A 24,009-nucleotide genomic window follows, 5' to 3' on the forward strand; every position below is an offset into this window, starting at 1 on the left:
CCCTGCCCCCAAACTCCTGCCCCCAAACCCCAAACCCTCCTCACCACGTCGATCTCGGTGTTGGAGTGCCCCATGTTGCAGACGATGCAGCTGTTCTTCATCCTGTCCAGATGTTCCCTGGTCACCACGTTCTTGTTCCCTGCCAGCAGCAGGCCCTGGGTAAATCCCTGTCCCCGGGGTCCCCCGGGCCAGCCGGGGACCCTTTTGGGGCGAGGCTGGCAGTCCCAGCCCGCGGCCCCGTACCTGTGCAGGTGATGACGATGTCCACCTGCCTGATGACCTCGTTGAGCTTCACCAGCCGGAACCCGTCCATGCTGGGAGGGACAGCAGGGACAGAGTGACCCCAGATCCCAACCTCAACCCCCGCAAGGGCCATGGGGAGTTTCTGGGGTCATCCTGGAGGGTCTGGGGCATTTGTGGGGAGAAGCGAGAAGGGATTTTGGGGTTTTCCTGTGTCCTGTCAAGGCTTGCTCATCTGCAAACCTCAACTCTCCACCCTGATGGGGTTTTAGAGCTGTTCCTCCTGCAGGGAACATCCAGGAGCTGTGGATCTGCTCACAATCCAGGTTGGGATGGATTTAGGGCATCCTAAAAAACACCCCAGAGCTGTGGGTGCCTCTCACCACCCCGAAATCCTTATTTAGGCACCTGCAGAGCCCAGAGGCCTGCCCTGCCCTCCCCAGCAAGGTGAGCTCAGGGATAACAAGGGCAGGGAGGGTTTTTTTTGGGATTTGTTGACAATCCTCCCCAGAGCTCCTTCCTGTGCCTCTCACAAGCTGCAGAATTGTAGTTGCTAAAATAAAAATTCATTTTTTTCTGCTGCATGTCCCCATTTCCTGAGCTTTTCCCCACTGCCAGCTCCCCCTGAGAGGAGCCTGGAGCAGGCTCAGGATTGCTGCAAATTCCCAGCTGAGGGTGGATGAAGGGCACAGAGCAGCCCAAAAGTTCATCAGCTCTGCTAATTAGAACTCGTTAGTCCCCTCACCACAACAAGCTGGTGAGGAGCAGGCTGAGGGCTTGGGGGGCTCTGGGTGTTTTGGGATCCACAGCTGGGGATGCACAAGGAGGATCCAAAACCAGCCGGGTCTGGTGAGGGGCTGGGGGGTCACAGGACCCCAAAGACCCCCAGGGTGAGGGGTGGGCACAGCCCTGGGACAGCCAGGGAGCAGCTCGTGCCCAAAACCCCTGCAAGCCACGTCCCAAACCCCTGGCTGCTGTGGGGTGGGGTAAACTGGGAGGTGCTTTAGGGCAGATGGGATAAACCAGGAGGTGTTTTAGGGCAGATGGGATAAATTGGGAGGTGCTTTAGGGCAGGGTCCTTTTCTGGGATAGAACAAATCTGGAGATGTTTTAGGGCAGGGCCTGTCTCATGGGATGGGATAAACTGGGGGATGTTTTAGGGCAGGGCCCTTTTCCTGTAGTGGGATAAACTGGGGGATGTTTTAGGGCAGGGCCCTTTTCATAGGATGGGATAAACCAGGAGATGTTTTAGGGCAGATGGGATAAACCAGGAGGCGCTTTAGGGCAGGGCCCTTTTCCTATAGTGGGATAAACTGGGAGATGTTTTAGGGCAGATGGGATAAACCAGGAGGTGCTTTAGGGCAGGGCTGTTTCCCGGGCTGGGATGAACCAGGAGGTGTTTTAGGGCAGATGGGATGAAGCAGGTGGTGCTTTAGGGCAGATGGGATAATCCAGGAGGTGCCTTAGGGATGTCCCCAGGCCGAGCTGAGGGCAGGGACCCCCAGGAAGGGTTCCAGGGAAGAGGGGGTGCAGCCCTACCAGGCCTGCAGGGCGCAGATGGGGTCGATCTCGGTGACGTAGACGATGGAGCCCATGGCCTTGAGGGCAGCACAGCAGCCCTTGCCCACCTGCAAGGGACACACGGGGGACACTGCAGCCCTGCTGCAGCCTGTCCTGCAGCTGGGCCACCACCCCAGCCCTGCTGGGCCAGCATCCCAGCCCTGCTGCAGCCCAGCTCTGCAGTGCACCACAACGCTGCTCCAGGGAAAGTTCCAGAGCCTCCTGCAGCTTGGGCTGCACTCAGGGAGCTTTGGGGGTAATTAACCTCGGAGGGTTAATGAGCTTTAACCTTTGCCCAGGCAGTGCAGGGAATCCAGGTTAAAATGCTCCCAAAAATGGGATTGCAGCAGGAAAAACAGACCCATTCCAGCTGCTTGGATATGGAAAAAATTCCAGTAGAGCACCCACTGCAAGTGGGGTGAACTGGTCCTGAGAAAAACTGGGAAAAGAGGAATATTCCCATGTGGAGAGAGGGGATAAATCAAGATTAATTCTCTCTTGACCACACTGGAATGCCCAGAACACCTGCAGAACCTCTGATCTTAGTAAAATCAGATTGAATATAATATTAAAATTATAGAAATATGTGTTGTATCAATACGTGGGCATGCCAATATCCAGATATTAAAGATATGCAGAATATTTAATGCATTTTTTTAAAAACATTCAGCTTTGGCATCTCTTTAATAACAAAGAAACGAAGAAAACTTTCAGTTTTTGGCAAACTCCTGAGGTCTGGAGGGTCCTGCAGGTGCAGAGCAAAGACCTGAGGGTGCAGGAAGCTGTGCTGAGGATTTACACGTGGAATTCCCAGTGGGAAAAGGGGAAGATTGGGAAATGGAGCCCCTTACCTCCCCATAGCCACAAACCACCACCTGCTTCCCTCCAAACATCATGTCTGTTGTCCTCTTCAGGCTGAGGAAAAAGGAAAAAAAAAACAATTAAAGGTCAGAATTCCAGCACTAAGAGCTGCTCCAAGGATGGATCCACAGCTGGATCCTGCACCCCTGGAATTCCAGGGGAAGAGAAAACCCCAAAAGCACCTAAAAATTCCCTTTTCCTTCTGGAAGGGTGGGGGTTCTTTTGTTCTTCCAACAAAGAGGATGGAATTTGGGTTTGGAGCCCTTTTTTTGTTGATTTTTATTTATTTACCCTTTGCTTTGACACTCCCAAAATATTGAAAATCCTCTCCAAAAATCCTTTAATCTGAATTTTTATTGTCAGCCCCGAGTGCCCCCCAAGGAAGAGCCCCAGGAGCAGCAGGAGTGGGAATCCTTGCCAGAATCCCAGAGCTTTTCCCAAATGAAGCTCCCCCTTCCCCTGTTCCCTTCTGCTCCCTCCCTGAGCGTGTCCTACATTCCAGGCTATTTTTAGCTCTGGAGTAAATAGGTTAGCAGTGCAGGGAAGGTGAAATTCCCTCCTTTTCCAGGGAAATTCAGCTAAAACCCACAGCAGCTTTGAGGCACCTCTGCTCTCTGACCCCGTCTTCAATTCCTGCACCAGGCTGAACCTGAATTCCAATTTACCCCCAAGGTGTTTCCATGGAATCCTGGGATTTTTTGGGGTTGGAAAGGACCTCAAATCCCATCCCATCCCATCCCAGGGACACCTCCCACTGCCCCAGGTGCTCCAGCCCCAATGTCCAGCCTGGCCTTGGGCACTCCAGGGATCCAGGAGCACCCACAGCTGCTCTGGGAATTCTGTTCCCATATTTCACCCCCCATTATTCCCATTCCTGCTCCCTGTTCCTGGGAAGGGGCTGCAGCACACCCCAAATTCCAGGATTGTTCATGGATTGTGCCACAAACGATGTCACAAGGACAAAACCTGATGGAATTTGGGGTGGAGGGACACGGACACCCAATTCCATGAAAAGAAAGGGAATGAAGAGCTGGAGAGAAAAAAGGGATAGAGGGACAGACATGGGACACAGGGGGATTTTATCAAAGGGGAGAGGGAAGGACAGGAATTCTGACGGGCACCAGAGGCAGGGAAGGATTTTGTTCTCCTCTGACATGAATTGAGCTGAGATGATCCAAATGGCAGCAGAGCAGAGCCCTGTGGGGATTCCTCCCCATTCCCCATGGGAATTCCTCCCCGTTCCTGTGGGAATTCCTCCCCATTCCCCGTGGGAATTCCTCCCTGTTTCCCATGGGAATTCCTCCCCATTCCCCATGGGAATTCCTCCCCATTCCCCGTGGGAATTCCTCTCCATTCCCCGTGGGAATTCCTCCCTGTTCCCCATGTGAATCCCTCCCCATTCCCCATGAGAATTCCTCCCCATTCCCCATAGGAATTCCTCTCCATTCCCCATGGGGATTCCTCCCTGTTTCCCATGGGAATTCCTCCCCATTCCTTGTGGGAATTCCTCCCTGTTCCCCATGTGAATCCCTCCCCGTTCCCCATGAGAATTCCTCTCCATTCCCCATGGGGATTCCTCCCTGTTTCCCATGGGAATCCCTCCCCATTCCCCGTGGGAATTCCTCTCAATTCCCCGTGGGAATCCCTCCCCATTCCCTGTGGGAATCCCTCTCAATTCCCTGTGGGAACCCCTCCCCATTCCCTGTGGGGATCCCTCCCCGTTCCCTGTGGGAATTCCTCCCCGTTCCCTGTGGGGATCCCTCCCCATTCCCTGTGGGGATCCCTCCCCGTTCCCTGTGGGAATTCCTCCCCGTTCCCTGTGGGGATCCCTCCCCATTCCCTGTGGGGATCCCTCCCCGTTCCCTGTGGGAATTCCTCCCCGTTCCCTGTGGGGATCCCTCCCCATTCCCTGTGGGGATCCCTCCCCGTTCCCTGTGGGAATTCCTCCCCGTTCCCTGTGGGGATCCCTCCCCATTCCCTGTGGGGATCCCTCCCCGTTCCCTGTGGGAATTCCTCCCCGTTCCCTGTGGGGATCCCTCCCCATTCCCTGTGGGGATCCCTCCCCGTTCCCCGTGGGAACCCCTCCCCATTCCCCTGTGGACCCCCCCGTTCCCTGGGATCCCCTCACCCGTCCAGGATGGACTCCCTGCAGCAGTAGAGGTTGTCAAACTTCTGCGATTCCTCCCTGTTCCCTGTGGGAACCCCTCCCCGTTCCCTGTGGGAATTCCTCCCAATTCCCCGTGGGGATCCCTCCCCGTTCCCTGTGGGGATCCCTCCCCATTCCCTGTGGGGATCCCTCCCCGTTCCCTGTGGGAACCCCTCCCCATTCCCTGTGGGGATCCCTCCCCGTTCCCTGTGGGAATTCCTCCCCGTTCCCTGTGGGAATTCCTCCCCGTTCCCTGTGGGAATTCCTCCCCGTTCCCTGTGGGGATCCCTCCCCATTCCCTGTGGGGATCCCTCCCCGTTCCCTGTGGGAATTCCTCCCCGTTCCCTGTGGGAATTCCTCCCCGTTCCCTGTGGGAATTCCTCCCCGTTCCCTGTGGGAATTCCTCCCCGTTCCCTGTGGGAATTCCTCCCCGTTCCCTGTGGGGATCCCTCCCCATTCCCTGTGGGAATTCCTCTCAATTCCCTGTGGGAATCCCTCCCCGTTCCCTGTGGGGATCCCTCCCCGTTCCCTGTGGGAATTCCTCCCCGTTCCCATGTGGACCCCCCCGTTCCCTGGGATCCCCTCACCCGTCCAGGATGGACTCCCTGCAGCAGTAGAGGTTGTCAAACTTCTGCTTGGTGACGGAGTCGTTGACGTTCATGGCTGGCACGCAGAGCTTCCCCGCCTTGGAGAGCTGGTACAGCCTGGCATGGAGCCAGGGGTTATCCAGGGAATTCACCCCCACTCAGGGGGCTGGGGATGGAAGGGGCCTCACAGGCCACAGGCCATGGCAGGGGTGGCACTGGGCACTGTGCCAGCGTCCAGCCTGGCCCTGGGCACTGCCGGGATCAGGGGCAGCCCCAGCTGCTCTGGCAATTCCAGCCCAGCGAGCAATTCCTCATGGCCAAGATCCCATCCATGGCTGCCCTCTGGCACTGGCAGCCATTCCCTGGCTCCTGTCCCTTGTCCCCAGTCCCTCTGCAGCTCTCCTGGAGCCCCTTTGGGCCCTGGAATGTGCTGGAAGCTCTCCCTGGATCCTTCTCCTCTCCAGCATCCCCCTGCTCTCAGCTCTGGGCACACTCAACTCCCCCACAGCAGGAAAATCACTAAAAATGAATTTAAACACCTCACTGTGGCTCTTCTTCCAAGAGAGTCTGAAAATCCTGTTCCTGCTCCAGCCCTTGGGAAGAAGAATCTGCCTTTGGGAATCTCTTCTTCCCACACTGGGATTTCAGATCCTAAAAATATCACCAGTCCTTCTCCTGACCCCACTGGTGCAGGGCTGGAGCCACTTCCCCGTTTCACACATTTCATTTCCCTGCTCCAGGGGCTGCCTGAACCTCTGGCCAAGCCCTGATCCAGCCCAGAGCTGCTCTCCTCAGTTCCCTGCTCCCTGGCACTGTGATGGGATGAACTCCATGGAAAAGCTCCTGTGACACCTCCCAACCCCCAGAGCTGCTCCCACCCCAGCTCTGCTCCTGCCAGGGACTGAGGGATTTCACTCTCTCATCTCTGAGCTTCTCCCTTTCCCCAAAACCAGCTCAGTTCCTCTTCCCAAATCTCACTTCTTCCCACAGGTGCAGGGCAGGGCTCTTGGCTCCCTGCTCAGCCCTCGTGCTCCATCTCAGAGGAGGTGAGAGCCTCTCCTCCCACCCTCAGCAGGGGCTCCTGCTCCTCCTGGAGCTCAGAGCAGCTCCAGGTGTCCTGCCCAGAGAGATTCCATGCAAAGCCAGGCCTGAGGGAAAAGCCCAGCTCTGGGCACTGAGTTTTGTCCCAAACCTGTGGACGCCGGTGACGCTCTCCTCCACAATGCCCTTGATCTTCTTGAACATGTTGGGGTATTTCTTGTAGATCCAGTGGGTGAGATCTCCTCCATCATCCAGGATCTGGAATAAAAACAGCCACGGAGTCACCCGGGGCAGGGCAGGGAGCCACTGCTGGAATGAAAACACTGGAGGAGAGGAAAACTCTGGGGAAATGCCTTGGGAAGGGCAGGCAGGAAAACAACTCAGTCCCAGAAGTGTCAGAATTCCAGGGAAAAGAGAGGCCCAAAGCTTGGCCAGTTTTATGTGTGTGGGAACACCTGGAGTGGCACCCAGGGGAGGAGCTGGCTCAGAGGGCTCCCCTGGAGAAGAAAAGGTCCAAGGAAAGGAAAAAAAAACCAAAATGTGGATTTTGCCAAGTCCTCCTGCCCTCAGGAGGCCCCGGTGGCCTGGGCAAGGTGGGAAGTGTGAGAACCCTGCTGGATTCCAGGGAAAACAGGGAGCAGATGTCACCCAGGGCAGGGGAGTGTCTGGGGGCTGCACAGGGTGACAGCAACATGGCCACCATCAGCCTCAGAGTCACCACCAATCATCACCACCATCACCCTTGCACATTCCTTACAACAAAATCAAAGACTTCTCCCTGCATCCTCCTCCTCCTCTTTCCATATTCCATATACCGAGATCAAAGACTTCTCACTTCATCATCATCATCATCCTCCTCATCCTTGCATATGCCACGCACTGAAGTCAAAACTTTTCACTGCATCATCACCATCATCATCATCATCATCCATGCACATTCCTTACTACAAAATCAAAGACTTCTCCCTGCATCATCCTCCTCCTCCTCCTCCTTCTTCTTCTCCTCCTCCTCTTTCCATATTCCATATACCGAGAGCAAAGACTTCTCACTTCATCATCACCATCATCATCTTCATCCTCTTCTTTGCATGTCCCCTACTCCAATGCAAGGAATTCTGATTGCATCCTCATCCTCATCCTCATGCTCATGCTCATCCTTGCATATTCAATGCACTGATGTCAAAGACTTCTCACTACATCATTGTCCTCATTCTCCTCAAAGATTTCTCACTTCATCATCACCACCACCATCATCATCACCACCACCACCACCATCATCACCTGCTCCATCCCTTCCCACGGGACACAGGAGAGGGTTCAGGGATCGCTGCTCTCACAGCCCTGCCCTGAAGCATCTCCCATCCCACAGCAGCCAGGAGTTCAAGGGCGTGGCTTGCAGGGATTTGGGGAATCTGGCTGTCCCAAATTCCCATCCCTGGGTGGAAGTGTCCCCGTTTCCCGTGTGCTGCAGCTGGAGCTCGGCAGGGACCCCCGGAGCATTCCCAGGAAAGGAACTCTCCCTGTCCTGGCACAGAGGTGACACTGGCCAGCTCTCTGGTGGCTTTGTGCAGCCAGCACGCTGCCATGCGGGGCCACAGCTCCTCTGCTCCCACTTTTCCAGAACGGTGGAATTTCCTCTGCTGGGGAGCAGCTGCTCCTGCAGAGCTCCTGCCAGCACTGGGTGTCCTCCAGGCAATCCATCCCCGGGCTGGAAAGGGTTAAATGGAACCGGGAGCTCTCCTGGGCCAGCCAGGAGGAATTTGGAATTCAGAATCTGGAATTCCCTGGCTCCCAGGACTCCTGGTGTCATTAATCCTGTTTAATCCTCCTCCAATGCAGCCCTTGGCAGGTTCCCTTTCCCAGGGGAGCGGGGCACGGAAACCCCACAGAGGAGATCCCTGGAGGGGTTGGGAGTCACCTTGGTGTGGCACCCCAACATCCCACAGCCCATCCCACATTCCTGCAGTTTTCCCAGTTTTGGCAGGTTTGGCCTCGTTCCCGTTCTTCCAGCCAGGTTTGGGTTGGTTTCCTTTTTGGGAAAAAACATTTTATTTGAGATGGAAATAATTTTTCCTAGAGAAAAGCAGCCTTGGCAGTTCTGGAGCTTCTCTCCAGGTCACCAAGTCCCTCCCTCAGCCCTGCCATCCAATGTTTCCTCCAGCAGAAAATCCCTGGAGAGGCTCTTCCATGAGGGAAGCATCACAGATTCCAAATTTTCAGGGAAAAAAAAATCCCTTTTCTGAACCAGAAGGAGCCTTCTCCTGAAGGTCAGAATTGCCAGAGCCCTCCATGAAGGATTGCCAGAATGGAATGGCCATGAACTGGCCCCATGTCCAAGCAAAACGTGGGAAAATTGAGGGTGGCACAGAATTCCCAGAGCAGCTGGGGCTGCCCTGGATCCCTGGAATGTCCAGGGCCAGGCTGGACACGGGGGCTGGAGCACCTGGGACAGTGGGAGGTGTCCCTGGGAATGGGATGGGACTGAAATCCCTCCCAACACAAACCATTCCATAATTGATGACTTAAAGATCCTTCTCACACCCTGCTCCTCGCCCAGTGCTCTTTCTCATCCCTAAAACCATTTATAATCATTTCTTATCTCTGAAAGCACAGATCTCCAAAATCCAGCAAAATCTCTGGGAACAGCTCCAAGATCCTGGTGCTCCCTCCATCATTTCCATGCTCCAGGAGCTGGTCTGAAACAGTCCCAGAATGCAGAGATCCCAGGGAAGCAGAATCCACATTTTCCTGGATGCTGACTTGCTCCAAAAGTGACATTTTGGATGGGAAATGATTCCTCAAAGAGCAGAACAAAGCTGCTCTCAGGTCTAGACTCAGTCTGATACCTCGGGGGTGGATTTTTCTGACATTCCTGGTTCTTTTTAAAGGTGACAGCGACTGCAAGGGACAAAAATCCCACCTCAAACGAGCCAATATTGGAAAAACCCAACTCAGATCCAAGTTTCCACCTTTGATCACGTCTCATATTTAGATCAGGAGCTCCAGGGCTCCAAATCCTTGGGGAAATGTGATGAAAACAGCACATCTGACAGCTGAAAATTATTCTGCTCACCCAGTTCCAGGTTCCTGTTTTCCCTGGAAACAAGGGCGGGATAAAAAGGGATAAAAACCTGAGGTTTGTGTGGTTTAAAGCGTGGAAATCACACAAAAATCTGGGCTTTGTTCCCAAAAATCACCTCAGCCAAAGGTGAGAATTTAAGGGTGAAAAACTCTTCTCAAAAAATACTGATTTGGAGCCATTTTTAGCAGTTTAAACTGCAGCAAGGTGCTCTGAAATCAAACCAAACACCCCAAAAAACTGCATGAACGCAGCTTATTTGGAAGCACTGAAAGCAAACCTCACTTGGTGAGATCCAGGAGATTCCAGCTGCCTCTCCCTTCCCTCTCCAGGTGGGATTTTTCCAGGGGGGATTTTCCAGGGGGGATTTTCCAGGGGGGATTTTCCAGGTGTTTCCCAACTCACCATGTTGGGCTGCCAGCCCTCGACGTTGACGCAGCGGTCGATGCACCACCAGAAATCATCCTCGGATTCTCCCTTCCAGGCAAACACAGGGAACCCTGAACAGGGAGGGACAGGGGGTTAAGGCAGGAAAATCCCATGGGATCAGCTCTGGGACACTGATTTATTAATGCACATGTTCATTGATTTGAATATAATCAATTATTATTCAGCTTCAGACAGGAAGACCCACTTGTGTTTGGCTTCTTCTGGGTGTGATCAAACCTGTGGCTTCAGCCAGGTGAATTCCATGACTTTATCTGGATAAAATCCTTGGGCTTACTCAGGTAAAGCCCTGGACTTATCCAGGTAAAATCCCTGGACCTGCCCAGGTAAACTCCCTGGATTTATTCAGGTAAAACCCTTGGATTTATCCAAGTAAAATCCTTGGCTTCCCCCAGGTAAAACCCTTGGTCTTACCCAGGCAAAATTTCTGGTTTTACCCAGGTAAAATCCCTGGCATTACCCAGCTAAAACCCCTGGATTTATCCAGGTAAAATCCCTGGATTTATCCAAGTAAAATCCTTGGCTTCATCCAGGTAAAACCTTTGGTCTTCTCAATGTAAAATCCCTGGCCTTATCCAGATAAAATCCTTGGCCTTTCCCAGTAAAACCCTTGGTTTTATCCAGGCAAAATCTCTGGTTTTACCCAGGTAAAATCCTTGGCCTTACCCAGGTAAAACCCCTGGCCTTGCCCAGGTAAAATCCCTGGATTTATCCAAGTAAAATCCTTGGCATTACCCAGGTAAAACCCTTGGATTTACCCAGGCAAAACCCCTGGTCTTATCCAGGTGAAACTCTTGGTCATTCCATGTAAAATCCTTGTTTTTGCCCAGGTAAAATCCCTGTCATTACCCAGGTAAAATTCCTGGATTTATCCAGGTAAAACTATTGGATTTACCTGAGTAAAATCCCTGCTCTTATGCAGGTAAAATCCCTGGATTTATCCAGGTAAAATCGCCAGTTTTACCCAGGTAAAATCCTTGGCATTACCCAGGTAAAACCCTTGGATTTATCCAGGTAAAATCCTTGGCCTCACCCATGTAAAATCCCTGGTCTTACCCAGGTAAAACCCCTGGATTTATCCAGATAAAATCCTTGGCACTACCCAGGTAAAACCCTTGGATTTATCCAGGTAAAATCCTTGGCCTCACCCATGTAAAATCCCTGGTCTTACCCAGGTAAAATCCTTGGCATTACCCAGGTAAAACCCTTGGATTTATCCAGGTAAAATCCTTGGCCTCACCCATGTAAAATCCCTGGTCTTACCCAGGTAAAACCCCTGGATTTATCCAGGTAAAATCCTTGGCCTCACCCATGTAAAATCCCTGGTCTTACCCAGGTAAAATCCTTGGCACTACCCAGGTAAATCTCCTGACTTTGTCAAGTTAAATCCTGACTGTATCCAGGTAAAATCCTTGGGCTTTCCCAGGTAAAACCTCTGGTATTTTCCACGTAAAATCCCTGGATTTACTCAGGTAAAATCCTTGGATTTACCCAGGTAAAATCTTTGGTCCTACCCAGGTAAAACCCTTGAACTTAGCCAGGTAAAATCCCTGACCTTATCCAAGTGAAACTCTTGGTCTTTTCCATGTAAAATCCCTGGATTTACCCAGGTAAAATTCTGGTTTTAGGGAAAACAATTGGATTTAGCCAGGTAAAGAGTCTGGACATGCCCAGGATTTCCCTGGTAACCCCCACACCCTCAGTTTCTGCCCTGTGAATTCCCCCCAAATGCTCTCTTTCACCTGAGTTGTGCCCCAAATTACAGAATTTAACCCAAATTTAGCTTCGTTTCTCTGAGCAAAACAACTTCCAGCTTCAGCTCTTGAATGACATTTTTACCAAGGACTTTACCTGGGCAAGACCAAAGATTTTACCTGGATAAGTCCAGGGGTTTTACCTGGATAAGTAGGAAAAAAACCCAAAACATTCCAAGAGTTCCAGAGCTTTGGCAAGGGGAGATTTTGTGCTGTGGGTTTACTCTAAACTGAAGAGAATGCAGAGGAAAAAAACTCCAAGGGGTGATAAATGAGCTAAAAACCATGGGGCAGCAAAAATTCCCTAGAAAATGCAGGAGGAATTCCTCATAGAATGCAGGAGGAATTCCTTACAAAATCCAGGAGAAATTCTATATAAAATCCAGTAGAAATTCCCTATAAATCCAGAATAAATTCCCTATAAAATGCAGGAGGAATTCCCTATAAATCTAGGAGAAATTATCTAAAAAATCCAGAATAAATTCCCTATAAAGTCCAGAAGGAATTCCCTATAAAGTCTAGTAGAAATTCCCTACAAAACCCAGTAGGAATTCCCTATAAAATCTAGGAGAAATTCTCTATAAAATCCAGAATAAATTCCCTATAAAAACCCAGTAGGAATTCCCTATAAAATCCAGTAGGAATTCCCTATAAAATCTAGGAGAAAATCTCTATAAAATCTAGAATAAATTCCCTATAAAGTCCAGGAGGAATTCCCCATAAAACCCAGGAGGAATTCTCTATAAATCCAGAATAAATTTCCTATAAATCCAGAATAAATTCCCTATAAAATGCAGGAGGAATTCCCTATAAATCTAGGAGAAATTATCTAAAAAATCCAGAATAAATTCCCTATAAAGTCCAGGAGAAACTTTCTATAAAACCCAGGAGGAATTTTCTATAAAACCCAGGAGGAATTCCCTATAAAATCCAGAATAAATTCCCCATGAATCCAGAATAAATTCCCTATAAATCCAGAATAAATTCCCCATAAAACCCAGGAGCAATTCCCTATAAAACTCAGGAGGAATTCCGTATAAAACCCAGGAGGGATTCCCTATAAATCCAGAATAAATTCCCTATACACCCAGAATAAATTCCCTATAAATCCAGAACAAATTCCCCATACATCCAGAACAAATTCCCCATAAATCCAGAATGAATTCCCCACAAAACCCAGCAGGAATTCCCGTCAGGCAGGATCAGGAGTGCAGCCGTACCGCTCTCGGCCAGGGCAGCGGCCACCTCGTTGAGGGTGGAGTAGATGTTGCAGGCGGCCCAGCGGCACTGCGCGCCCAGCGCGCCCAGCGTCTCCATCAGCACCTGCGGGAAATCACCGGGAAAATCGGGAAAATGGGATTTATCTGTGAGAACACGGGGAAATGGGGATTGATCTGTGAAAACACCAGGGAATCAGTAGATGGTGCAGGCGGCGCCCCCAGCGTCTCCATCAGCACCTGCAGGAAAATGGGATTGATCTGTGAGAACACGGGGAAATGGGGATTTATCTGTGAAAACATCAGGGAATCAGTAGATGGTGCAGGCGGCGCCTACAGCGGGGATCAGCAAAATCGGGGGATTTATCTCTGAAAACACCAGGGAAATGGGGAAAATGGGGATTTTATCTGCAAAAACACCACGGAAATCAGCACAGGAACACCAGGAAAACCAGGAAAATGGGGGGGTTTATCTGCAAAAACACCACAGAAATCAGCAAAATCAGGGGATTTTATCTGCAAAAACACCATGGAAATAAGGAAAATCGGGGGGTTTATCTGTGAAAACACCACGGAAATCTGCACAGAAACTGCAGGAAAACCAGGAAAATGGGGGGGTTTATCTGCAAAAACACCACGGAAATAAGGAAAACCGGGGGGTTTATCTGTGAAAACACCAGGGAAATCAGCACAGAAACAGCAGGAAAACCAGGAAAATGGGGGGGTTTATCTGCAAAAACACAGGGAAATGGGGATTTATCAGTGAAAACACTGCAGAAATCAGAGAAATGGGGATTTTATCTGCAAAAACACCACAGAAATCAGGAAAATCAGGGGTCAGTTTAGGGGATGGCCACTGGGAATGCCCTGTTTGGGGTCAGTTCAGGGGATGAGCACTGGGAATGCCGTTTGGGGTCAGTTTAAGGGATGGCCACTGAGAATGCCCTGTTTGGGGTCAATTTTAGGGATGAGCACTGGAACTGCCCTGTTTGGGGTCAGTTCAGGGGATGACCACTGGGAATGCTCCATTTGGGGTCAGTTTAGGGGATGAGCACTGGGAATGCTCCATTTGGGGTCAGTTCAGGGGATGACCGCTGGGAATGCTCCATTTGGGGTCAGTTTAGGGGAGGGGCACTGGGAATGCCCTGTTTGGGGTCAATTTTAGGGATGAGCACTGGGACTGCCCAGTCTGGCGTCAGTTTTATGGGATGGCCACCGGCAATGCCCAGTTTGGTGTCAGTTTTAGGGGATGGCCACTGGCAATGCCCAGTTTGGGGTATGGGCAGTGGCAATGCTCCCTTTGGGGTCAGTTTTATGGGATGAGCACCGGCAATGCCCAGTTTGGGGTCAGTTTATGGGATGGCCACCGGCAATGCCCAGTTTGGTGTCAGTTTTAGGGGATGGCCACTGGCAATGCCCAGTTTGGGGTATGGGCAGTGGGAATGCCCGGTTTGGGGTCAGTTTATGGGATGGTCACTTGCAATGCCCGGTTTGGGGTGTGGGCACTGGGAATGCCCAGTTTGGGGTCAGTTTATGGGATGGCCACCGGCAGTGCCCGGTTTGGGGTCAGTTTATGGGATGGCCACCGGCAGTGCCCGGTTTGGGGTCAGTTTATGGGATGGTTAAGGGATGGCCACTGAGAATGCCCTGTTTGGGGTCAATTTTAGGGATGAGCACTGGGACTGCCCTGTTTGGGGTCAGTTCAGGGGATGACCACTGGGAATGCTCCATTTGGGGTCAGTTTTAGGGGAGGGGCACTGGGAATGCCCTGTTTGGGGTCAATTTTAGGGATGAGCACTGGGACTGCCCAGTCTGGCGTCAGTTTTATGGGATGGCCACCGGCAATGCCCAGTTTGGTGTCAGTTTTATGGGATGGCCACTGGCAATGCCCAGTTTGGGGTCAGTGTAGGGGATGGTCACTGGCAATGCCCAGTTTGGTGTATGGGCAGTGGGAATGCCCAGTTTGGGGTCAGTTTTATGGGATGGTCACTGGCAATGCCCGGTTTGGGGTGTGGGCACTGGGAATGCCCAGTTTGGGGTCAGTTTATGGGATGGCCACTGGCTATGCCCGGTTTGGGTTTGGGGCCGGCTCTCACCGCTGTCTGAGCTGTGATGTGGGTGCAGCCCACGATCTTGGCCCCCGCCAGGGGTTTCTCCCCCTGAGCTCTCTTCCTCAGGGCCATCAGCGCCGGCATCTCTGCAGGAAAACAAAAAGGAAATGGGAATGGGGTGGGGAGAGCCCAGGAGGAACAGCCCCACTGCCTGGCATTCCCATAAACTCACCCAGCTCCAAAACAGCCAAAGCCTCCAGAGCAACACATCAAAATCCCCAAATCCCAAACACATCAGAATCCCCAAACCCATAGTACCCGGTTTGGGGTCAGTTTATGGGATGGGCACTGACAATGCCAGGTCTGGGGTCAGTTTATGGGATGGCCACCGGCAGTGCCCAGTTTGGGGTCAGTTTTATGGGATGGCCACCGGCAGTGCCCGGTTTGGGGTCAGTTTATGGGATGGCCACTGGCAATGCTCGGTTTGGGGTCAGTTTTACGGGATGGGCACTGACAATGCCAGGTTTGGGGTCAGTTTATGGGATGGCCGCCGGCAGTGCCCAGTTTGGGGTCAGTTTTATGGGATGGCCACTGGCAGTGCCCGGTTTGGGGTCAGTTTATGGGATGGCCACTGGCAGTGCCCAGTTTGGGGTATGGGCAGTGGGAATGCCCAGTTTGGGGTCAGTTTATGGGATGGCCACTGGCTATGCCCGGTTTGGGTTTGGGGCCGGCTCTCACCGCTGTCTGAGCTGTGATGTGGGTGCAGCCCACGATCTTGGCCCCCGCCAGGGGTTTCTCCCCCTGAGCTCTCTTCCTCAGGGCCATCAGCGCCGGCATCTCTGCAGGAAAACAAAAAGGAAATGGGAATGGGGTGGGGAGAGCCCAGGAGGAACAGCCCCACTGCCTGGCATTCCCATAAACTCACCCAGCTCCAAAACAGCCAAAGCCTCCAGAGCAACACATCAAAATCCCCAAATCCCAAACACATCAGAATCCCCAAACCCATCAAAGTCCCAAAATCCCAAACCCATCAAAATTCTCAGATCCCAAACACATCAAAATTCCCAGATCCCAAACACATCAAAATCTCCAAATCCCTCTGGATTTTTCCCTATTTTGTTCAAATTTCTGGCCCCTGCTGAGGCTGCAGGAAAATCTGCTTTGGGCTGAGGATTTGGGATTTGCTGATTTGCTCCACCTCTCCAATACCCAAACCCTGCCTGGCCTTTGCTGTTTTTATTTTTTGGAGGTAACCAAGATAAACCAAAATTCTGAAGTTTATGGGATGGGTTTCATCTTTTCTACTGATTTAACAAAATAAATATTCAACCATAGAATGGTCCTTTAGTGGTTGGAACTACACAGCTCTAACTCCTTTCCCATCCCCAAAATCCCACAGAAGCTTTTCCAGCCCCCAAAACCCCCCAGGAGCTTTCCCAACCCCCAAAACCCCCCAGGAGCTTTCCTAACCCCCAAAATCCCATAGAACCCTTCCCAACCCCCAAAATCCCATAGAACCTTTCCCAACCCCAAACCCCCCAGAACCTTTCCCTTTGCCCCGAGCCGGGCAGGGGCTGTGGGGCAGGCAGAGCCCCCAGGAGCAGGGGAGCAGCCCCCTCACCCCTCACCCTGCTCGGCGATCTCGATCTCGCGCCGCCCGAACTCGGCCTGTTTGATGTTCTTCACGCAGAAGTCGCTGCTGCCCTTGGAGTTCTTCTGCTGCTTGTCCCTTGGGGAGGTCTCGTCGTCCGAGCTGTCCGTGTAGGAGGCGGCTGCAGGGAGCAGGGCAGGTCAGGAACGGGGTAAAACATTCCCCAAGTCCCCAGGACCCACACGGGAGGGGGTGGGTGGCCCACAGAGGGTGTCCATGGATGTTCTTCCAGCCCAGCCCCTTCCATCCCCAGCTGGGATCTCTCCTTCTCCTCACAAGGGGCACTTCCCCAGCTGGATTTACCTGGGGTGGATTTTTAATTCTCATCGACCTCTACTTCAGCACCACAGCAGAGGTGATGGGATGGAGCACTGCCTGGTTCCCACACGGGCTCATCTCCATGGCCTTCTCCTACCTCTCTTCCCAAAGTTCTCCCACCCACCTCTCTTCCCTAAAGTTCTGCCACATCTCTTCCCAACTGTTCTCCCACCTCTCTTCCCAACTGTTCTCCCACCTCTCTTCTCCAAAGTTCTCCCACCCACCTCTCTTCCCCAGAGCTCTCCCAGCCCTCTTCCCCAAAGTTCTCTCACATCTCTTCCCCAAATCTTTCCCACCTCTCTTCCCAAACGTTCTCCCACCTCTCTTTCCAAAGTTCTCCCACCTCTCTTTCCAAAGTTCTCCCACCTCTCTTCCCCAAAGCTCTCCCACCTCTCTTTCCCAAAATTCCTTCACCTCTCTTCCCAAACGTTCTCCCACCTCTCTTCTCCAAAATTCCCCCACCTCTCTTCCCCGAAGTTCTCCCACCTCTCTTTCCCATCCACCTCTCTTCCCAAAGTTCTCCCACCTCTCTTCCCAAAGTTCTCCCACCTCTCTTTCCCAAAATTCCTCCACCTCTCTTCCCAAACGTTCTCCCACCTCTCTTCCCGGAACTCAGGCCTCCACAGCTCCAACCCATCCCACAAATGCCTGCTGAGGTCTGGAGCACTTCCAAGCCAGTAGGGATTGCAATTTCAGACCCTATTTCATCCCAAACATCAGGGGGAGGGTGGGAGTTGATGATTATCCCGTTCCTGTGGGATTCCCAGTCCTTGGATTGGCTCCAGTTTGGTGTTCCGTCACACTGACGATGAGCTGCTGCTTGGGAGGCACATGTGGGGTGGATAGAAGGAACTTCTCCATCAGGAGGACAACACGAACCTGGTGTGGATTGTCCAGGGAGCTGCTGGCTCCCCATCTCAGGGGATTTTGGGAATTGTTCGGAAAGCCGGGGATCACCGGATCCTGTCCTGAGCCCCACGGGATGGGAGTAAGGCTCTGCCTTAAGAGGGTGTGGATGTGCTGAATCCATTCCAGGAGCTCTCAGTAATTGTCCTCCTTCCTTATCAGTGTCCTCAGAACCTCTGATTATGGAATTAGACCACGGCAGACACATGGAAGAGCCCTTCATGGAGTTAGGAATCCCACTGGATTCCTAAGATCCCATGTACTTGAATAAAATCACATCCAGTTTTGATTTGAGTCGTGATGGATCAACCACCACTTTGGATCAGCTGAAGGAATCCTTTGTGCCACATTTTCTGGAATTCAGATTTCAGGTTGTGCCACTTTTTTGGATTCTCTGGAATCCTTCCCTACTGTGGGAAACCAAACCTCTTCTTCCATCTTCCAGGACTGGCACCAGCAGCCAGAGAAATGCAATGAGCTCCAAATCCCAGCTCCTCTTTCCTCTCCAGGTGACCCTTCCAGGATTCAACTGATCCAGACAGCCATTCCCTCATTCCTCGTGCTATTGTTCTGCTCCAAGTCCTTCCTCTCCAGGTGACCCTTCCAGGACTCAACTGATCCAGACAGCCATTCCCTCATTCCTCATGGAATTGTTCTGCTCCAAGTCCTTCCTCTCCAGGTGACCCTTCCAGGACCCAACTGGCCATTCCCTCATTCCTCGTGCTATTGTTCTGCTCCAAGACCTTCCTCTCCAGGTGACCTTTCCAGGACCCAACTGATCCAGACAGCCATTCCCTCATTCCTCATGGAATTGTTCTGCTCCAAGTCCTTCCTCTCCAGGTGACCTTTCCAGGACCCAACTGATCCAGACAGCCATTCCCTCATTCCTCGTGCTATTGTTCTGCTCCAAGACCTTCCTCTCCAGGTGACCCTTCCAGGACCCAACTGGCCATTCCCTCATTCCTTAAGGAATTGTTCTGCTCCAAGCCCTTCCTCTCCAGGTGACCCTTCCAGGACCCAACTGGCCATTCCCTCATTCCTTAAGGAATTGTTCTGCTCCAGGTCCTTCCCCTCCAGCTCATGTGGTGCTTGCAAACTGAACCTGGGGCCTGGCAACCAAGGATTTTGTGTCCATCCCAGAGGAATTCCGTGGTGGAACAGCTCCATCCATGATGGCCCCGGTGGAGTTGGCCGATATTTTGGATCTCTGGGAATGATGGACACGGTGATGGACACTCCTCCTTCCACATCCCCACAGGCCTCTGGAACCCACGGGAGCTGCTCCAGCCAACAGTCAAGATTCCTGGTTTCCACCCCAAACGTGCACCAGGGGAATGGGGCAGCAGAAGGGGGGAGGTTCCCACAGTGCTGATCCCAGCAGCGTTCCCAGAGAGCCACGGCATTCCAGTGGCATCCAGGCCTTGAGTGGGGATGGAATCCAACAGCTTCTTCATCCACTCAGAGTAAATCCACCAATCTTCTACCCTGATCAGCTCCAGCGACATTTCCACCCAAAAACCCAAAAAAGGAGTTAAACTGGCCATGGGGTTGTGTCTCCTGCAGGACCCCACAAGCTCAAGCTTCCCCTCCTGGCTCGCGGGAAGGTTTCGGGATTCCAAGGAAACAGCTCAGCCCGGGCGCCGTGGCTGTGCCAGGCTGCCATCCCGGGGAATTGGGAGGGAATTAGGCACTGCTGGAACTCCTCCCCATCCTCGGCAGGGCGTGAAGGGCGAGTCCCACCCTGCCAAGCACCCCCGAGGGCAGCGGGGTCCCGCTCTGCTCCCCATCCCACAGCAGATCCCGAGGTCAGGAGCCTGGATTAACCACAGAGGGCACCTTATGTAAAACCAAGCTCCATGGCAAGGGCTCCAGGAGGAAGGATTAATTAGTTGGAGGAGGATTAGTTCCTTGAAGAGAGTTAATCTGTGTGGAGGTTGATTTAAAACCAGGGAGTTTTGGTTCTGGGGGTGAAAAATAATTTTTTTGAACAAAAAAACCCCAAACACTGCCTGGAGTCACCAGATTTTCATAAGCAGTAGGTTTTATACTAAATAAATAAAATTATAATAAATCTAAATATAAATAAATCTAAATATTAAATAAATCTAAAATATAGAAGTACACATATAATTACGGTAATTAAATGAATGCTGATAGTTAATATAACAGCGAACCAAATCTCTAGAAGTCAATTTTGCCTTTGCTTTTCTGTAAAATGAAAACAAGGACTGAAAGGAAAGGATTCCTGTCATTAATTGATGGGACAGTTTCATAAAAATGTTCTCCAAAATTGATTAATGGAAATTTCCTCCCTGGCTTGGCATTCTGTGAGCTATGGAAAGCTGAAACATAAATTGGATTATTTGTGTTGTGTTTGTATCTCCATCCAGAGGGTTGAGGATTCCACATCCCTGGAAGTGTCCAAGGTTGGAGAAGGCTTGGAGCAGCCCGGGACAGTGGGAGGTGTCCCTGTCCATGGCTGGGGTGGCACTGGGTGGACTTTGCGGTCCCTTCCCCCCAAACCATTCCAGGATTCCATCATTTCCATTATCAATGTATTACATGCAGATTATTGGGCTCCAGGATCCATGTGGGTCCTTCCCAACTCATGGTGTTCCACAATTCCGTGGTTTCCAAGAGAACAACACAAAAGCAGCAGGTCTCAGGTGACCTCCATCCGTGTCCTGCCCCAGCAAAGCCCAGGCCAGAGCCTAAACTCAGCCAAGTCTGGCTTTGCTGATATCTGAGGTAAGGGTCCACTCATGGCTGTCTGAATTGGCATCACAAAGGGAGAAAAGGGGCAGCTTGAGCCTGTTACAGGCCCCAAAACTGGTTTATTCCCTGTAAAACCTTCCAAAAATGTGAAACAGCACCAGCATGAGGTCAGAGACCTGGAATTCCAGATATCCCTGTCCTAATCCCACCCTCAAAACATGGTGGGTAACACACAATGACGAGCACTTGGGTCATCCAGGCTGGGCTGACCTAAAAAATCCATCCATCCATCATCCATCCATCCATCCATCATCCATCCGTCCATCCATCCATCATCCATCCATCCATCCATCCATCCATCCATCCATCCATCATCCATCCATCCATCATCCACCCATCATCCATCCATAATCCATCCATCCGTCCATCCGACCGTCCATCCGTCCATCCATCCGTCCATCCATCATCCATCCATCATCCCTCATCCATCCATCCATCCCTCATCCATCCATCCCTCCATCCATCCATCCATCCATCCGTCCATCCATCCATCCATCCGTCCATCCATCCATCCATCCGTCCATCCATCCATCCATCCGTCCATCCATCCATCCATCCGTCCATCCATCCATCCATCCGTCCATCCATCCATCCATCCGTCCATCCATCCATCCATCCGTCCATCCATCCATCCATCCGTCCATCCATCCATCCATCCGTCCATCCATCCATCCATCCGTCCATCCATCCATCCATCCGTCCATCCATCCATCCATCCGTCCATCCATCCATCCATCCGTCCATCCATCCATCCATCCGTCCATCCATCCATCCATCCGTCCATCCATCCATCCATCCGTCCATCCATCCATCCATCCGTCCATCCATCCATCCATCCGTCCATCCATCCATCCATCCGTCCATCCATCCATCCATCCGTCCATCCATCCATCCATCCGTCCATCCATCCATCCATCCGTCCATCCATCCATCCATCCGTCCATCCATCCATCCATCCGTCCATCCATCCATCCATCCGTCCATCCATCCATCCATCCGTCCATCCATCCATCCATCCGTCCATCCATCCATCCATCCGTCCATCCATCCATCCATCCGTCCATCCATCCATCCATCCGTCCATCCATCCATCCATCCGTCCATCCATCCATCCATCCGTCCATCCATCCATCCATCCGTCCATCCATCCATCCATCCGTCCATCCATCCATCCATCCGTCCATCCATCCATCCATCCGTCCATCCATCCATCCATCCGTCCATCCATCCATCCATCCGTCCATCCATCCATCCATCCGTCCATCCATCCATCCATCCGTCCATCCATCCATCCATCCGTCCATCCATCCATCCATCCGTCCATCCATCCATCCATCCGTCCATCCATCCATCCATCCGTCCATCCATCCATCCATCCGTCCATCCATCCATCCATCCGTCCATCCATCCATCCATCCGTCCATCCATCCATCCATCCGTCCATCCATCCATCCATCCGTCCATCCATCCATCCATCCGTCCATCCATCCATCCATCCGTCCATCCATCCATCCATCCGTCCATCCATCCATCCATCCGTCCATCCATCCATCCATCCGTCCATCCATCCATCCATCCGTCCATCCATCCATCCATCCGTCCATCCATCCATCCATCCGTCCATCCATCCATCCATCCGTCCATCCATCCATCCATCCGTCCATCCATCCATCCATCCGTCCATCCATCCATCCATCCGTCCATCCATCCATCCATCCGTCCATCCATCCATCCATCCGTCCATCCATCCATCCATCCGTCCATCCATCCATCCATCCGTCCATCCATCCATCCATCCGTCCATCCATCCATCCATCCGTCCATCCATCCATCCATCCGTCCATCCATCCATCCATCCGTCCATCCATCCATCCATCCGTCCATCCATCCATCCATCCGTCCATCCATCCATCCATCCGTCCATCCATCCATCCATCCGTCCATCCATCCATCCATCCGTCCATCCATCCATCCATCCGTCCATCCATCCATCCATCCGTCCATCCATCCATCCATCCGTCCATCCATCCATCCATCCGTCCATCCATCCATCCATCCGTCCATCCATCCATCCATCCGTCCATCCATCCATCCATCCGTCCATCCATCCATCCATCCGTCCATCCATCCATCCATCCGTCCATCCATCCATCATCCATCCATGGCAGCTGAAGTCCTCCACCAGGAATGCCAGTCTTGCTCCTTTCATTAGCAGGAAATGGAACATTTCCACGAGATAATTAACTGCAATTCTGATGTTAATTGCAAGGAGAGGAGGAGAATTCCCCAGAGTTGCTCCAAGTCCTTCCAGCTGTGACTTGGGAGCGAACACGGTGACATCAGCCAGGATAAGCAGACTCGGAGTCTGCAGAAATAGTCCCAAACCATTCCAGGTGCTCCAGGATCAGACGGAGCTGTGGATTCCAAACAGAGCCCAGCCTGATGTGCCTCTGGAGAGAATGTGGCAGGAGCACTCCTGAATTTCTCCCTTTTCATGGGAACGCTGTCAGTGCCCGCAGGATGGGTCACCCAGGTGGTGCCAATCTTTGGAGGGCTCATCCCAACCTCTGGATGAGACTTTGGAGGTTCCTCCAATCCTGAAAAGCAGCACGGAGGAAGCAGCAAGCCGGGAGCTGGGAAAGGAGACGAGGAACAGTCGGCTTTCCCACAAAAACCGGGATGAACCCGTGGGACTGGGGTGTCCAGGCTCAGATCAGAACCTCCATCTTCTGGAGAGGAGCAGCTCTGCAGGAGCTGAGTGACCAGATAACCAGGGCTTTTCCAGCTCTGCTCCTCCAAACCTGCTGAGGAATGCCGGGAGCTCCAGCCCGGTCCCAGCTCATCCCCGACATCCTGGCATCGTGGGAATGAGTGGAGAAACACCAGGGACAGTTCCCAGCTGGGAGGACTTCTGGCCACCAACCATGAGCCACCAGGAGCAGCTGGAGCCGGAGTTTCCTGAGGTTCTCCACACTGGACAGAGCTGAATCAGAGCTCTGAACCTCTGAGGCTGGGCTGGATGAGGCTTGGAGCAACCTGGACTAGTGGAGGGTGTCCTTGACCATGGCAGGGGATGGAATGAGATTGAGCTCTGAGGTCCCTGAAACCACCCAGATTCTCCCCAAATACACCGTGAGCTGCCAAGTATCCCAAAAATCCATCCAGCAAGATTCCAGCAGGACAAACCTCTTCCAAGAGCCCTTCAAAGTCCCCAAAGACTCCAACCTCACGTGCAACAAAGCTACAGCGGGATCCCCGTGGATTTGTGATGCTCAAGCAGGAATAAAACATGGAAACAAGCAGGAATAAAACATGGAAACACTTTTCCTGGGAGGATCAGGACAAGGAGGAGAGGAGGGAACGAAGGGAAGGCAGC

General features: G+C 52.2%; 1 protein-coding gene across 3 annotated transcripts in view; it reads right to left on the minus strand.

Annotated features, from left to right (window-relative positions):
• Nucleotides 1-24,009, minus strand: part of AHCYL2 (adenosylhomocysteinase like 2) — a 36,593-nt gene that overhangs the window by 4,464 nt on the left and 8,120 nt on the right. For 2 of the 3 annotated variants that reach the window (XM_039711192.1, XM_039711191.1), the window contains exons 3-12: nucleotides 16,612-16,755; nucleotides 15,722-15,822; nucleotides 12,936-13,038; nucleotides 9,920-10,014; nucleotides 6,587-6,693; nucleotides 5,395-5,511; nucleotides 2,652-2,715; nucleotides 1,780-1,868; nucleotides 244-314; nucleotides 45-139 (exon numbers count right to left, since the gene is read on the minus strand). In XM_039711192.1, coding sequence (XP_039567126.1) covers nucleotides 45-139; nucleotides 244-314; nucleotides 1,780-1,868; nucleotides 2,652-2,715; nucleotides 5,395-5,511; nucleotides 6,587-6,693; nucleotides 9,920-10,014; nucleotides 12,936-13,038; nucleotides 15,722-15,822; nucleotides 16,612-16,755 — 986 coding nt within the window. Of the gene's footprint in view, nucleotides 1-44; nucleotides 140-243; nucleotides 315-1,779; nucleotides 1,869-2,651; nucleotides 2,716-5,394; nucleotides 5,512-6,586; nucleotides 6,694-9,919; nucleotides 10,015-12,935; nucleotides 13,039-15,028; nucleotides 15,154-15,721; nucleotides 15,823-16,611; nucleotides 16,756-24,009 lie in introns of those variants that run through there. The other variant, XM_039711193.1, reaches the window with a different exon arrangement.

Source organism: Passer montanus, unplaced genomic scaffold (assembly GCF_014805655.1).
Source record: "Passer montanus isolate IOZ18808 unplaced genomic scaffold, ASM1480565v1 scaffold240, whole genome shotgun sequence".
NCBI classification, from domain to species: Eukaryota; Metazoa; Chordata; class Aves; order Passeriformes; family Passeridae; genus Passer; species Passer montanus.